The sequence below is a fragment of the Salmo salar genome, chromosome 18 (assembly GCF_965601325.2).
Source record: "Salmo salar chromosome 18, fSalSal1, whole genome shotgun sequence".
Classification (NCBI taxonomy): Eukaryota; Metazoa; Chordata; class Actinopteri; order Salmoniformes; family Salmonidae; genus Salmo; species Salmo salar.
The window spans coordinates 9,675,400-9,689,283 of NC_138308.1; the positions used below are offsets into that span (position 1 = coordinate 9,675,400).

The 13,884-nt window shown below is 43.4% G+C and overlaps 1 protein-coding gene across 3 annotated transcripts in view; it reads right to left on the reverse strand.

The window, feature by feature from the left end:
• Positions 1 to 13,884, reverse strand: part of LOC106576797 (E3 ubiquitin-protein ligase MARCHF5) — a 43,076-nt gene that overhangs the window by 26,416 nt on the left and 2,776 nt on the right. The window contains exon 1 of one of the 3 annotated variants that reach the window (XM_014154216.3): positions 12,309 to 12,418. The exons of 1 other annotated variant lie outside the window; for it this stretch is intronic. In XM_014154216.3, coding sequence (XP_014009691.1) covers positions 12,309 to 12,382 — 74 coding nt within the window. In that variant the 5' untranslated portion in view covers positions 12,383 to 12,418. Of the gene's footprint in view, positions 1 to 12,308; positions 12,419 to 13,884 lie in introns of those variants that run through there. One more of the 3 variants, XM_014154217.3, reaches the window with a different exon arrangement.

The following is a 13,884-nucleotide window of genomic DNA, read 5'->3' on the forward strand; positions in this document are numbered from 1 at the left end:
GTTTGTTGGTGATGTGGACGCCAAGGAACTTGAAGCTCTCAACCTGCTCCGCTACAGCCCCGTAGATGAGAATGGGGGCGTGCTCGATCCTCCTTTTCCTGTAGTCCACAATCATCGCCTTTGTCTTGATCACGTTGAGGGAGAGGTTGTTGTCCTGGCACCACACAGTCAGGTCTCTGACCTCCTCCCTATAGGCTGTCTCATCGTTGTTGGTGATCAGGCCTACCACTGTTGTGTCTAGAGGTCGACCGATTATGATTTTTCAAAGCCGATACCGATTATTGGAGGACCCAAAAAAGCCGATAACGATTAAAAATATATATATATAAAAAAATAAAATAGGCCAATTTATTTATTATATATATATATATATAACAACAATACTGAATGAACACTTATTTTAACTTAATATAATACATAAAATCAATTTAGTCTCATAAATAATGAAACATGTTCAATTTGGTTTAAATAATGCAAAAATCACAGTGTTGGAGAAGTAAAAGAGCAATATGTGCCATGTAAAAAAAGCTAACATTTAAGTTCCTTGCTCAGAACATGAGAAAATATGAAAGCTGGTGGTTCCTTTTAAAATGAGTCCTCAATATTCCCAGTTAAAAAGTTTTAGGTTGTAGTTACTATAGGAATTATAGGACTATTTCTCTCTATACCATTTGTATTTCATATACCTTTGACTACTGGATATTCTTATAGGCACTATAGTATCACCAGCCTAATCTCGGGAGTTGATAGGCTTGAAGTCATAAACAGCGCTGTGCTTCAAGCATTGCGAAGAGCTGCTGGCAAACGCAGGAAAGTGCTGTTTGAATGCATGCTTACGAGCCTGCTGCTGCCTACCACAGCTCAGTCAGACTGCTCTATCAAATATCAAATCGTAGACTTAATTATAATACAACAAACACACAGAAATACGAGCCTTTGGTCATTAATATGGTCAAATCCAGAAACTATCAAACGTTTATTCTTTCAGTGAAATACGGAACCATTCCGTATTTTATCGAATGGGTGGCAACCGTAAGTCTAAATATTGCTGTTACATTGCATAACCTTTAATGTTATGTCATAATTATGTAAAATTCAGGCAAATTAATTACAGCCTTAGGAAGAAATGGTCTTCACACAGTTCGCAACGAACCAGGCGGCCCAAACTGCTGCATATACCCTGACTCTGCTTGCGCTGAATGCAAGAGAAGCGACACAATTTCCCTAGTTAATATTGCCTGCTAACATAAAATAAATTAAACTAAATATGCAGGTTAAAAAAATATATACTTGTGTATTGATTTTAAGAAAGGCACTGATGTTATGGTTAGGTTCATTGGTGCAACGACAGTGCTTTTTTCGCGAATGCGTTTTGTTAAATCATTACCCGTTTGGCGAAGTAGACTGATTCGATGATAAATTAACAGGTTGATTATATGCAACGCAGGACAAGCTAGTTAAACTAGTAATATCATCAACTGTGTGTAGTTAACTAGTGACTATGTTAAGATTGATTGTTTTTTTATAAGATAAGTTTAATGCTAGCTAGCAACTTTCCTTGGCTCCTTGCTGCACTCATGTAACAGGTGGTCAGCCTGCCATGAAGTCTCCTCGTGGATTGCAATGTAATCGGCAATAATCAGCATCCAAAAATGCAGATTACCGATTGTTATGAAACCTTGAAATCGGCCCTAATTAAATCGGCCATGCCGATTAATCGGTCAACCTCTAGTTCGGTCATCAGCAAACTTAATGGTGGTGTTGGAGTCATGCCTGGCCGTGCAGTCCTGAGTAAACAGGGAGTACAGGAGGGGACTGAGCACTCACCCGAGGGGCCTTCGCGTGGCAGATGTGTTGATATCTACCCTTACCACCTGGGGGCAGCCCGTCAGGATGTCCAAGATCCAGTTGCAGAGGGAGGTGTTTAGTCCCAGGGTCCTTAGCTTAGTGATGAGCTTTGTGGGCACTATGGTGTTGAACGCTGAGCTGTAGTCAATGAATAGCATTCTCACATAGGTGTTCCTTTTGTCCAGGTGGGAAAGGGCAGTGTGGAGTGCAATAGAGACCGCATCATCTGTGGATCTGTTGGGAAGGTATGCAAATTTGAGTGGGTCTAGGGTTTCTTGGATAATGGTGTTGATGTGAGCCACGACGAGCCTTTCAAAGCACTTCATGGCTACAGACTTGAGTTCTACGGGTTGGTAGTCATTTAGGCAGGTTACCTTTGTGTTCTTGGGCACAGGGACTATGGTGGTCTGCTTGAAACATGTTGGTATTACAGACTCAGTCAGGGAAAGGTTGTAAATGTCAGTAAAGTCACTTGCCAGTTGGACAGCGCATGCATTGAGTACACGTCCTGGTAATCCGTCTGGCCCTGCGGCCTTGTGAGTAAGACCTTTAAACAGGTCAACATTCACATCAGCTACGTAGAGTGTGATCACGCAGTCGTCCGGAACAGCTGATGCTCTCATGCATGCTTCAGTGTTACTCGCCTCGAAGCGAGCATAGAAGTAATTTAGCTTGTCTGGTAGGCTCGTGTCACTGGGCAGCTCGCGGCTGTGCTTCCCTTTGTAGTCTGTAATAGTCTGGTTTGTAAATGTGCAATAAGTATAAAACAATTATATAAGAAATTAGCAACTTGTTCTCATGTTGAGAAATAAGCTAGGGCACTTGATTTCAACATCTGAACAAAGTAGAAAGGCTAGCATGCTGTTCAAACATTTGGTGATGGACAGAAGGGTGTGTTCATAACAATTCCACTGTTCTGCTTTGTTACCTAGCAAATAGATCCAAGTTGGATAAACTTTAAATAAAAAGACTCCTATAAAGAGTAGCTGGCTACTCACTAGCAAGTGGGCTTGTGCTTGAGAGATTGTTCATGAGACCTGTGTTAATTTTCTATCATGCCCGCTACAAATAGTGAATGTGCATTATGCATGGTTCTGATTAAATTTGTAACAAAAAGCACATTTTCATAGACCGACTTAAAAGCCAGATCAGTAATTACTGCAAAAAAAAATGCAGGTTAAACTATTTTTTATAAAATAATTACATTATTAGTGAGTCTTATGGTTGTGGAAGGCTTATACTGTATTTAGCCTAGGTATAAGCTAACAATAACTGAATTCATTAGATTATTGCTGACTGTTTCAAATAGTGTATTTCACCTTTAAAATTGTACAAAGATTAGAGAAATAACACCAAAAAAATTTAGATATCGTAAAATCAGCCATAAATTTAAAATAAAATGTAGATATGATTTTCAGGCTGTATCGCCCAGCCCTAGTCTGACATGGCTGATCAAAATCCCATAATACCACCATGTATAATTAAACCTGCCTGCTACTAGGCTTGAATAATGGATGGCAAATCTTTGGCCATCGGTCATAATCCTCCTACCCAGGGTGTGCTCTGTTACCAGGCTGCAGGGGGGAGGGGGGGGGCTGTCTCGGTCACTTGCTCAGGTAACTAGGTACCTACCTGGCTGATTTTCCATCCTCCAGGGGTGAAGAAAACATGAGGGAGAGCTCAGTGGAGCCTAGGGGTCGGGTGCTTGGGTAACGTGGGCCTGCGAAGGAACAGGGGCCACATGGCGAAACAGAGTTTGACCTTAACCCTCCTTCCTCTGCTCTACCATCCTCATATTAACCTCATCCATCCTACCACTATGACTCTATCCACTCATTTCCTCTCCACAATGTGAAACGACACACTGCTGGGATGTCCACAACCTGCTGCACTACAAGTCCTCTTGTATGACCTGTGACTACGGTTACAGTACGGTTAGCTACAGTGGATATAATGGGTCAAATGCCCGTTTGTAGCTGGGTTCCTACCCTAAAATCAGGGGAGGTCAAAAAATAGCCCACCCCAGGGGAGGTTATTCCTAATCCAGATTCACAGAGAATCCGGTCACAGAGTAGCCATTTTCGGTTATAAAATCTACCTAGCTTTTGACTACATGAGCATATCGTTGTGACTATGAGCCTGGCCGGGGGGAACAAAGGCCCAGAGGAAAGAGATTAGTAGAACCTGAGCTGAGAGGCAGCAGAGAGAGACAGAGGGATGAAACGGGAGGACGGGAAGCTGATTGGAAGGGTAGACAGATGTCTCCACAGGAGCACAGCCATGGAGAAACAAAGGCGTGGGTGCTCCCCCAGATACACTGGCTCCAGTTCCCGTAATGCTGCCCCTCCACATGACAAGCCACGATACAACTGGCGAAACGCTATCCTCTTCACAAAACCCTAACCCCTTGCTCGCTTTCGCCTCGCTCGGTCCTGCGCAGCAAATAACACAAACACAGGCCTACAAACACCCGAACATACGACAAGACAAACACTACAAAACACAGTCCCAATGCCCAATTTTACAGCCTAAACATTCAAACAAAACAATGGAACGGACCAAAAGCTTCAGTCAGGTCTCAACTCAAAAGCAATTAGGCCTGCGAACCAATAACCAAAAAAAGCTTGAAACAAGAGACTGATTTGATTTAGACCACACTTGTCAAATAATGTCATCGCTGCTCTTTCACTGTATATGTCCATTCATCTGTGCATCAATGTAACTAACATAATTTAAAAATCCCCATAGAAATCTGTCAATTTAAGCTAGAGATATCATTTTGCATTGGCTGTGTCTCAATCCACAGCATCGGCCTTCCACATCTGCGGTGGAAGGTGGCCCAGTTAGGTGTTTGTCAGACCATGAGACAAAAGTCTATCGTCCGACCGTTTTGCTCTACGACACCCACGAGACTCTTCTGTAGTCGGTACTGCAGATGTGCCAACTTCTGTCTTTAGCATCTGGACCGTTTGGGCTCACACGAACTGAGTGACTGCCAACGAACGAGACAGTCATCGAATCGGTGACATGCCCAACAGATTCCGCTGGGCAGGGGGCAGCCAAGGGGACCTTGGGGCTTGGCCAACCCACTTGGCAGCTAAGCTCAGCCGATCAGAAGAGTTTTTTCCCACAAAACTGCACTTTTTTTTTTTTTTTAAATGGCCTTTTATTCTCCCCAGCACAAGATGCACCTGTGTAATGAAAATGCTGTTAAATTAGCTTCTTGATATGCTACACCTGTCAGGTGGCTGGATTATCTTGGAAAAGGATTAATGCTCACTTACAAGGATGTGAACAAATTTGTGCACAAAATTTTAGCGAAATATGATTTTTTTGCAAAGGAAAATTTCTGGGATTTTTTATTTCAGATCATGAATTATGGGACCAACACTTTACATGTTGCGTTTATATTTTTGTTCAGTGTAATATGATCACCATGGAAAGATGACATTCTCACGAAGGTCTTCTCCGTTTCGCTCTACGACTCCCACAAGTGTCACGGGACTGTGAAGGTAACCCGGTATCATTTTTTTTTTAAATGGAAGAATGGAGATAGCATTGTGCCCCCCCCCAAAAAAAGGGGCTTAATGTGTGTCCTAAACACAAATATATTTCCGAAAAAATTCTATATCTCCTATAAGACAGACACTTCGAAACCTTATGATTTCTTTTTTGACTGTCTGTTTAGCCATTTAAGAATGTGTTATTTAATACGTTTCTATGGGCTATAGTAGCAAAGGCCAAATTAAAGACTGACGTTAATATGATCCTAATCAGTCAGGTTTCAAGACTGGGCATTCAACTGAGACTGCTCTTCTCTGTGTCACGGAGGCTCTCCGCACTGCTAAAGCTAACTCTCTCTCCTCTGCTCTCATCCTTCTAGACCTATCTGCTGCCTTTGATACTGTGAACCATCAGATCCTCCTCTCCACCCTCTCCGAGTTGGGCATCTCCGGCGCGGCCCACGCTTGGATTGCGTCCTACCTGACAGGTCGCTCCTACCAGGTGGCGTGGCGAGAATCTGTCTCCGCACCATGCGCTCTCACCACTGGTGTCCCCCAGGGCTCTGTTCTAGGCCCTCTCCTATTCTCGCTATACACCAAGTCACTTGGCTCTGTCATATCCTCACATGGTCTCTCCTATCATTGCTATGCAGACGACACACAATTAATCTTCTCCTTTCCCCCTTCTGATAACCAGGCGGCGAATCGCATCTCTGAATGTCTGTCAGACATATCAGTGTGGATGACGGATCACCAGCTCAAGCTGAACCTCGGCAAGACGGAGCTGCTCTTCCTCCCGGGGAAGGACTGCCCGTTCCATGATCTCGCCATCACGGTTGACAACTCCCTTGTGTCCTCCTCCCAGAGTGCTAAGAACCTTGGCGTGATCCTGGACAACACCCTGTCGTTCTCCACTAACATCAAGGCGGTGACCCGATCCTGTAGGTTCATGCTCTACAACATTCGCAGAGTACGACCCTGCCTCACACAGGAAGCGGCGCAGGTCCTAATCCAGGCACTTGTCATCTCCCGTCTGGATTACTGCAACTCGCTGTTGGCTGGGCTCCCTGCCTGTGCCATCAAACCCCTACAACTCATCCAGAACGCCGCAGCCCGTCTGGTGTTCAACCTTCCCAAGTTCTCTCACGTCACCCCGTTCCTCCGCTCTCTCCACTGGCTTCGAGTTGAAGCTCGCATCTGCTACAAGACCATGGTGATTGCCTACGGAGCTGTGAAGGGAACGGCACCTCCATACCTTCAGGCTCTGATCAGGCCCTACACCCAAACAAGGGCACTGCGTTCATCCACCTCTGGCCTGCTGGCCCACGTACCTCTGAGGAAGCACAGTTCCCGCTCAGCCCAGTCAAAACTGTTCGCTGCTCTGGCACCCCAATGGTGGAACAAGCTCCCTCACGACGCCAGGACAGCGGAGTCTATCACCACCTTCCGGAGACACCTGAAACCCCACCTCTTTAAGGAATACCTAGGATAGGATAAAGTAATCCTTCTAACCCCCCCCCCCCCCTTAAAAGATTTAGATGCACTATTGTAAAGTGGTTGTTCCACTGGATATCATAAGGTGAATGCACCAATTTGTAAGTCGCTCTGGATAAGAGCGTCTGCTAAATGACTTAAATGTAAATGTAATATGTTATTAACATGTCATAAAAAAACTAGAATTTCCTCACTACAAGCAAATACGAGCACTGCTGCATCTCGCCGGTAGAAACTGTCCATCAACAATTCCTGGTTGTGAGCTAAACATAATTTCCAGAATTTATTGGCATTTCAGGATGTAGTACCGCCCCTGTCGAGGTGAATGCAGTTGAGAATGGGTGTCAAAAGGTAGCTAACGTTACTCACTGGACCAGCCACTCATTCAAAGAACATCAGCTTGCGAAGAACGATTAATTTTTGTTGTTGAGAAGTTTAGTTATGGTGCTCAGTACCTGGATGTGCAAACTACAAGCAAGCACAGGCTGCTGGGGTAACAATTCATTGGTTACCTTACTAAGAAGTCAAGCAGCGGTAATTCCGATCAATTAGCTAAGGAACTAAATGTGTTTATCTAAACCAAAATCTAGCTAGCTTTCATAATACACTGGCTAGACATTCTAAAGCAAATCAATGTAATAAGCCAGTTGCTATCTATTCGTTGATGTGATTTGTATCTTTGCAAGCTACATTAGGTTACGTTAGCTACATCTTACCAGACTTTATCTAAACATTAGCTAGCTAACTAACTATCGCAGAGGCTAATGTGACTGGCCTGTGTGTTCCATTTACAACATCTGATCCCATCAACATCTGCATGCAACAGCATCAAGCTCAGCACCAGGAACTAGTATAAGTCACCTTTGCAAAATATTTCCATGACTCCATGATGAGCAAATAAATATACTGGAGCTAGGCATAAACATGGTCCGTGTCTTCCTGTCATAGTTGGTGTGTTTATCACTTCTAATGTAGTTCTCTATATTATGGAGGCTTAGTTGATCGTTTATGCAAAGCTAGAAGTCTAAATTTGAGGGGATGGTGTTGGTGACTGACTGGTATCTGTTGGGGGTGGGTATTGTGTGTGAAGGTTAGTATGCATGATCTTTTGACACAAGGGGGATGGGTAGATATAGTACCTTGTGTGTCTTGATGGAGACAAAGTAGTCAAATGTGGCTAATCACTGACTAGTTAGTGTTTGTCCTACAGACTAATCCTGCCGCTGCTGACCTTGACACCAGCTTTACTAGTACAGATCCTATAGACCCATTGGATGAAAGCTTTCAGCAGGGAACACGCTCAACATCAGACTGAGAAGAGGAAAAGACTGCACAGGGCTGGCAAGAGCCAAAGTGCAGAGTCTATGAGTCCAAGGTCATGGAGTACTGCCAGACCGGCTGCCATTGCCCAACACAAGATGAGGTTCACCAGCTGAAGAACATTCAGGACCCAGCCTGTTACATTCATACAACATCTATATTTAGAAGTAATGTGGTATATTTCTCAATAAAAACATTTGTGACCTTGGCCTTTTAACCAAAATATCAGATGAGACTAAATGTTCAGCTGCACCTATAAGGGCAGGAGGTTACTGTGGAAACGGGGCCATTCAAGTCATGTCATGTGTCTGTGTGTGAGATTTGGGATGTGACTAGTAGTAGACAGCATTTAATCACTCCAAGCCCAACACTCCTTGCCAGGGCTGAAAGAATGTTGCTACTGCAACACAACAACCTAAGCACTATTGGACAATTGTGTTTGTGTACAACCAGCAGGAAGAAAACCTGGCTCTGGAAAATAACAAGAACGCAGCAACAACTCCCATGATTTAAGTTAACCTACAACTATTTTTTTTGCACCATTTCTCAAAATAGGGTAAAGAGGGAGTGAAAAGGCACACTTGATTGAGAGATGGGGTGCACGATGGAGTGATTCACAGTCCGGTACAAAGATGAGGGTGATGGTACGATTAGTTTTACCTCATCATCTCACAAGTCATGCTTCTGTTTTTTAAGAAGGGGCCAGAGCCACTCCACAAAGGCTCCTTTCACTCAGCGGCGGTCACGTGACTGTGGGAAAACTGGAGGTTCCGCAGCACAAAGGCAGGCGACCGGATCCTGGCCCACAAAAGGTCTTCAATGAAGGTTAAGGTCCGGGGGCTTCCGCATGTCTGACAGCCTTAGTGCCTCCACCCCATAACAAATAGACTCAGTCTGCATCTAATACATTCTACACACCAAACATGCTTGGGCTACCTCTACTCCACAACAAACAAGTAACATCTAGCCTAGGCCTACCTCAACTCCAAACAAATCCTTAGTTGGGCCTACTCCAATCTAACAAATCAAAACACTTGTCTTCTACTACTAACCTAAGTCCATAACAACATTGTGTAGCCTACCTCTACTCAATCAAGCACATACTCCATGACCCTTGTGTATGGTTGCCACCTGCATCGAACAGCAGGGAAAGTGTCAGGCTGGGACTTGCCATTTGGCATCGGTTTCCAGTCAGACTGGCCCAAGTTACACTGTGAATCTGCAGGAGTCTATATTTTACTTTTTGGCTCAGGGGTCGGACACAGTTAACCCAAACCTATGAGTATGCCTTCAACTCTTGCACCCTAGGGAAAGCCACAAGACTAACCACAGCTCATATTTCACGACTCTCCCCCCGAACCCCATCATTCCAACCTCAAACAGGAGTCACAACAACCAACAGCAAAGACTTTAGAACATTCTTTCTTAAAGGAGTGGGTCGTGGACCTGTTAATGGTGGGTTCAACGTGTCAGAGTAAATGTATAATTATATAATTGATTACTGGAATTGATTTGGCCAAGTACAACTGCGCTCACTGTTCAATGCACTCTCTGCTTAGCAGCGGTCTCTGCTCAGTTTGGCAGCTGCGCAAGTGGAAGTTGCCCGTGTGCTTCACCGTTAACCAGGAACTTTTTTTCTGCAGTTCTCTTGAAGATCACTCCGCGACCCACACGATGCAGCGCTGTCGTTCAGCAGCAGATGATGCGCTGTCAGCCACTGACTTGTCACTCCCACTCGCCAGCATTCACCACTGTCATCAAATGACTCAAGCTAGCTACAAGTTCTGACTGAGCTCCATCGTCATGAAACGCAAATACAGCGTTGAGTTTCTCTCTTGGTTTCATACAAACTTTGAGAAATAACGAGGAGCGCCCACAATGTGTTTGATGCGGGGAAGTGCTTAGTAATGAGTCTCTCAAAACGAACCAATTAATAAAACGACACGTCCTGTCCAAACATCCACAGCATGAGGGTAAACACAGGGAGTTCCTTCAGAACAGGGAAGAATGCTCCAGGAAACAGTGCTTCAACAATGGAAAAGTCAGTCAGCTAGCAAGGCATTGTCGTCATGTTATAACAGGTGATGACAAGCAGAAATAAAGGAGTAGTCTCTCTCATACTAGCAGATGTGAGTTTCTCCTTCAAACAATCCCCTGGCCTTGTACACAGCTAATAGCTATAGTAACGTGAGCCAAAGCAAGCTACTGATAACCGTAAGTAACAGTAAATACAGATGACAAAATGATCAGGCCTACTGTACATCTTACTGAAGAAATTATTGTTGTAAACAAATCTAAATTGCAACTGTTGCTGTTGCTGTTAAAATACAAGTATTTTTTATTCTGAACTAGAATAAACTGATTGAAGTAAGATGCTTTTAGAGGCAAACACACACAGTTCTGGGTTGGTAATCTACAGCAGGAAGCGGTCTCCAGCCTGAGAAAGTAGTCGATGTTCTGATCCAGTTCGGCACCACATACCTATGCGAGTCAGGGTTCTTAACTCTGTTTCAGTACTCTTTTTAAAAACTATGTCAGACTCAACGCTGAGCATGACCTCCATGTTACACTGTCAAAACCTGAGTCCAGAATAGACATGATTGTTGAAAACGTCAACCGGTGTGATTTGATCCGTTTATTCCAGTTCAGAATAAACAAATAGTTATTGTATTTTAAAACGGAGAATGGAGAAAATAAACATCAATAGCTAATTATATGGATATTTCATTGTTATTTGTTTTTGTCTATATTGCATTTGTTTTAGGCATAAGGGTAATGAAATGTACCAATATTTACACCTAGTTGCATATTTTCATAAGCTTGGGTCCCATGAAAACACAGAATTTCTAATTTGGGCCCCAGGCTGAAAAAGTTTAAAGAACCCCTGCTTCAGAATATCAAAATCACATTTTGCTGTCTAGTGTCTACAAGATATGAATTGTATGACATAATTACAGAAGAAAAAAAAAAAGATGAAAATGATAACGTAGTATGGCTAATGCCCAACCAAAACAAAAGGGTACAGAATCATGGAGGTTGTGTGTGCGAGTGTCTCCCTCCTCCATTCGTGAAACACTGCATTGCAGGGGGAACCAGCTGCTAGTGGCAGGCCCAGACAAGAACATGTGGAGCCGTGTGTTTGTCACTGATAGAGCAACAAACACAACCGCCTAAAACGAAGGGAACGTGACATACATCTTCCTGCCATCGGTTTCTATGCTCTGAGCATATGCCCTCAAATATTTTGCCCTGAATCTTTATTTGGGAGCACCAGTGCACCGCTGACTGCCATAGAGAATACACCGGCCGCAGATTCATGACCGTCATGCTTGCACCATTACTACAGAGAAAACGCAGGGCTCTACACTGACTTTTTAATTTTTTTTAACAAAGAGCACGTGTGCGCCTAAATACGCAAGTAAAACGTCACACTGTAGATGCCAGTAACAGCTTGTTTCTAGCCCAAACCGTCCAAATGTTTACCCATAATACCGGTGCAACGTGTTTTTTTTCTATCGCAGATTGGCAGGACCGCATTTTATATTCATAAACCATGTCCTGGGCCGTTCTAAAATTACTTGCGAGCCGCTAACCTTGCTCAGTCATGTTACACAGCATTAGCTAGCTACCTAACAACCATAGATTATATTTATCATAATATTTGTGGTAACTTTACCAGTAGTACGCAAACACTTGGTAGCATAGAAAGGGAGAGATTCTTCAGGAAATGAGCCTGAAAAGTAGCAAGGGTTCGTATAAGCCTAGACAATGTAGGTTAGGCTCAACCTTTAAAAAAAATCTAAATAATTCTGGTGCTTCTAAACCCTGTATTTTGTAATTGCTGGCAATTCTTAACATTAATATTTTTCTTTGTGTGCATTTATTTTTCTTCTTGAGAACAAGTGCTCCTTGTAACAAATGTCAGCGTAGAGCCCTGGCATGGCAGCGGCATGCAGAGCTGTTACACATTTAGCAATCGCAGAGGCTTCCTTCCACCCATTTCACTGCACAAAAGTTAGACCTGTCATCTAAAAAAAATATGTTTTCACAGTCCAAAAGATCAAATTATGAAATGTGCCATGTCACATGCTTTAGTACAGGGCTACTAATTATGAATTTTTTTTAAAACAGAAAACAGCTCACCCGTGCGCTTCACTTGTCGTGCCCAAAGCAGTTACCGAATTTGCTTTATGGCACTCAGACGCAAGCAGGGACATTCTGGCAAATACAGCCCACAGCGGAAAATAAAACACTGGCAAGGTCAGGAGACAGACAACAGGCCTGCTCTACAACCGGAGCAAATCAATAACTCCCTCTGGATCACCACCACAATCCATAGTCACAGCATTCATCACAGTTCTCTAAATTTTAGATGAGCTTCGATTGCAAGGTTTAGCCTAAAACCTCTATGGAAAGTCACCTACGTTATAGGCCTTTTTTTTTTCAACTGAAGGCACGTTGATCAAAGACAATAGAGTATTGATTGGCATGTACTGAAGGCCTAAAGTAATTCAACAACTTTGGCAATAAGTTTGTTTTCCAGTCAATGTGAAAACATTGGTAACACAAGGATAGGACATAGGCTAAGGTCTAAAAGGGGTTTGCCTGAGAAACAGCGTTAACACTGACAAATCATATTACCTGAAGGTTATCAGAACATGGTAACATTACTTGTCTTTGATGACGTGAGTGAATGACATCCCCCAAATAACAATTTGGGTAAAGTTTGTTTGAGATGCAAAAAGGGGACAGAAAAGCATCCTCTTTAGGAATGAAGAGTAGCTGGCTGCTACAGATGGGTCCATTTCAATCTTCATAACACCATGATGACTAACTCATAGTGAACACCAGATTCTCTCTGAAGGTCAAGCAAGCTTGTTGCCATGGCCTCTGAGGTGAGAATGATTAGCCACAGCATTGACAAACAATGGCCAGTACGGCAAAATTCTATTAACTTACTTGACCTAAGCCTACACAGGCCTATTAGACGAAATGCTTAAAATCTAGGCCTAACATACCTGTTTAGGCGGAGCAGAGTATAGAACAGTTTTGTTAACTTGATATACCAGATCAAAATGTTTGCAAGGTTAGGCCTACCTCCACTTGGTGGCCAGTTTATTAAGTACGCCACCCCATTCACGAAAATGGTTAGCTCCTACAGACAGCGAGTCACGTGGCAGTGGCTGGCTATATAGAGCAGGCAGACAGGCATCAAGGCATTGCAGTTTCTGTTCGATTGAACGTCAGAATGGGAAAAACGTGTAACCTAAGCGACTGAGCGTGGTATGACCGTCGGTGCCAGGTTTGCCGGTTCCAGTATTTCAGAAAACGCAGTCCTCCTGGGCTTTTCACACACAACAGTGTTTAACTTCATCGGGGTTGGGGGCAGTATTTTGACGTCCGGATGAAAAGCGTGCCCGTAGTAAACTGCCTGCTACTCAGGCCCAGAAGGTAGGATATGCATATTATTAATAGATTTGGATAGAAAACACTCAGCAGTTTCTAAAACTGTTTGAATGATGTCTGTGAGTATAACAGAACTCATATGGCAGGCAAAAACCTGAAAAAAAAATCCAACCAGGAAGTGGGAAATCTGAGGTTTGTAGTTCTTCAGGTGATTGCCTATCCAGTATACAGTGTCTGTGGGGTCATTTTGCACTTCCTAAGGCTTCCACTAGATGTCAACAGTCTTTAGAATGTTGTTTCATGCTTCTACTGT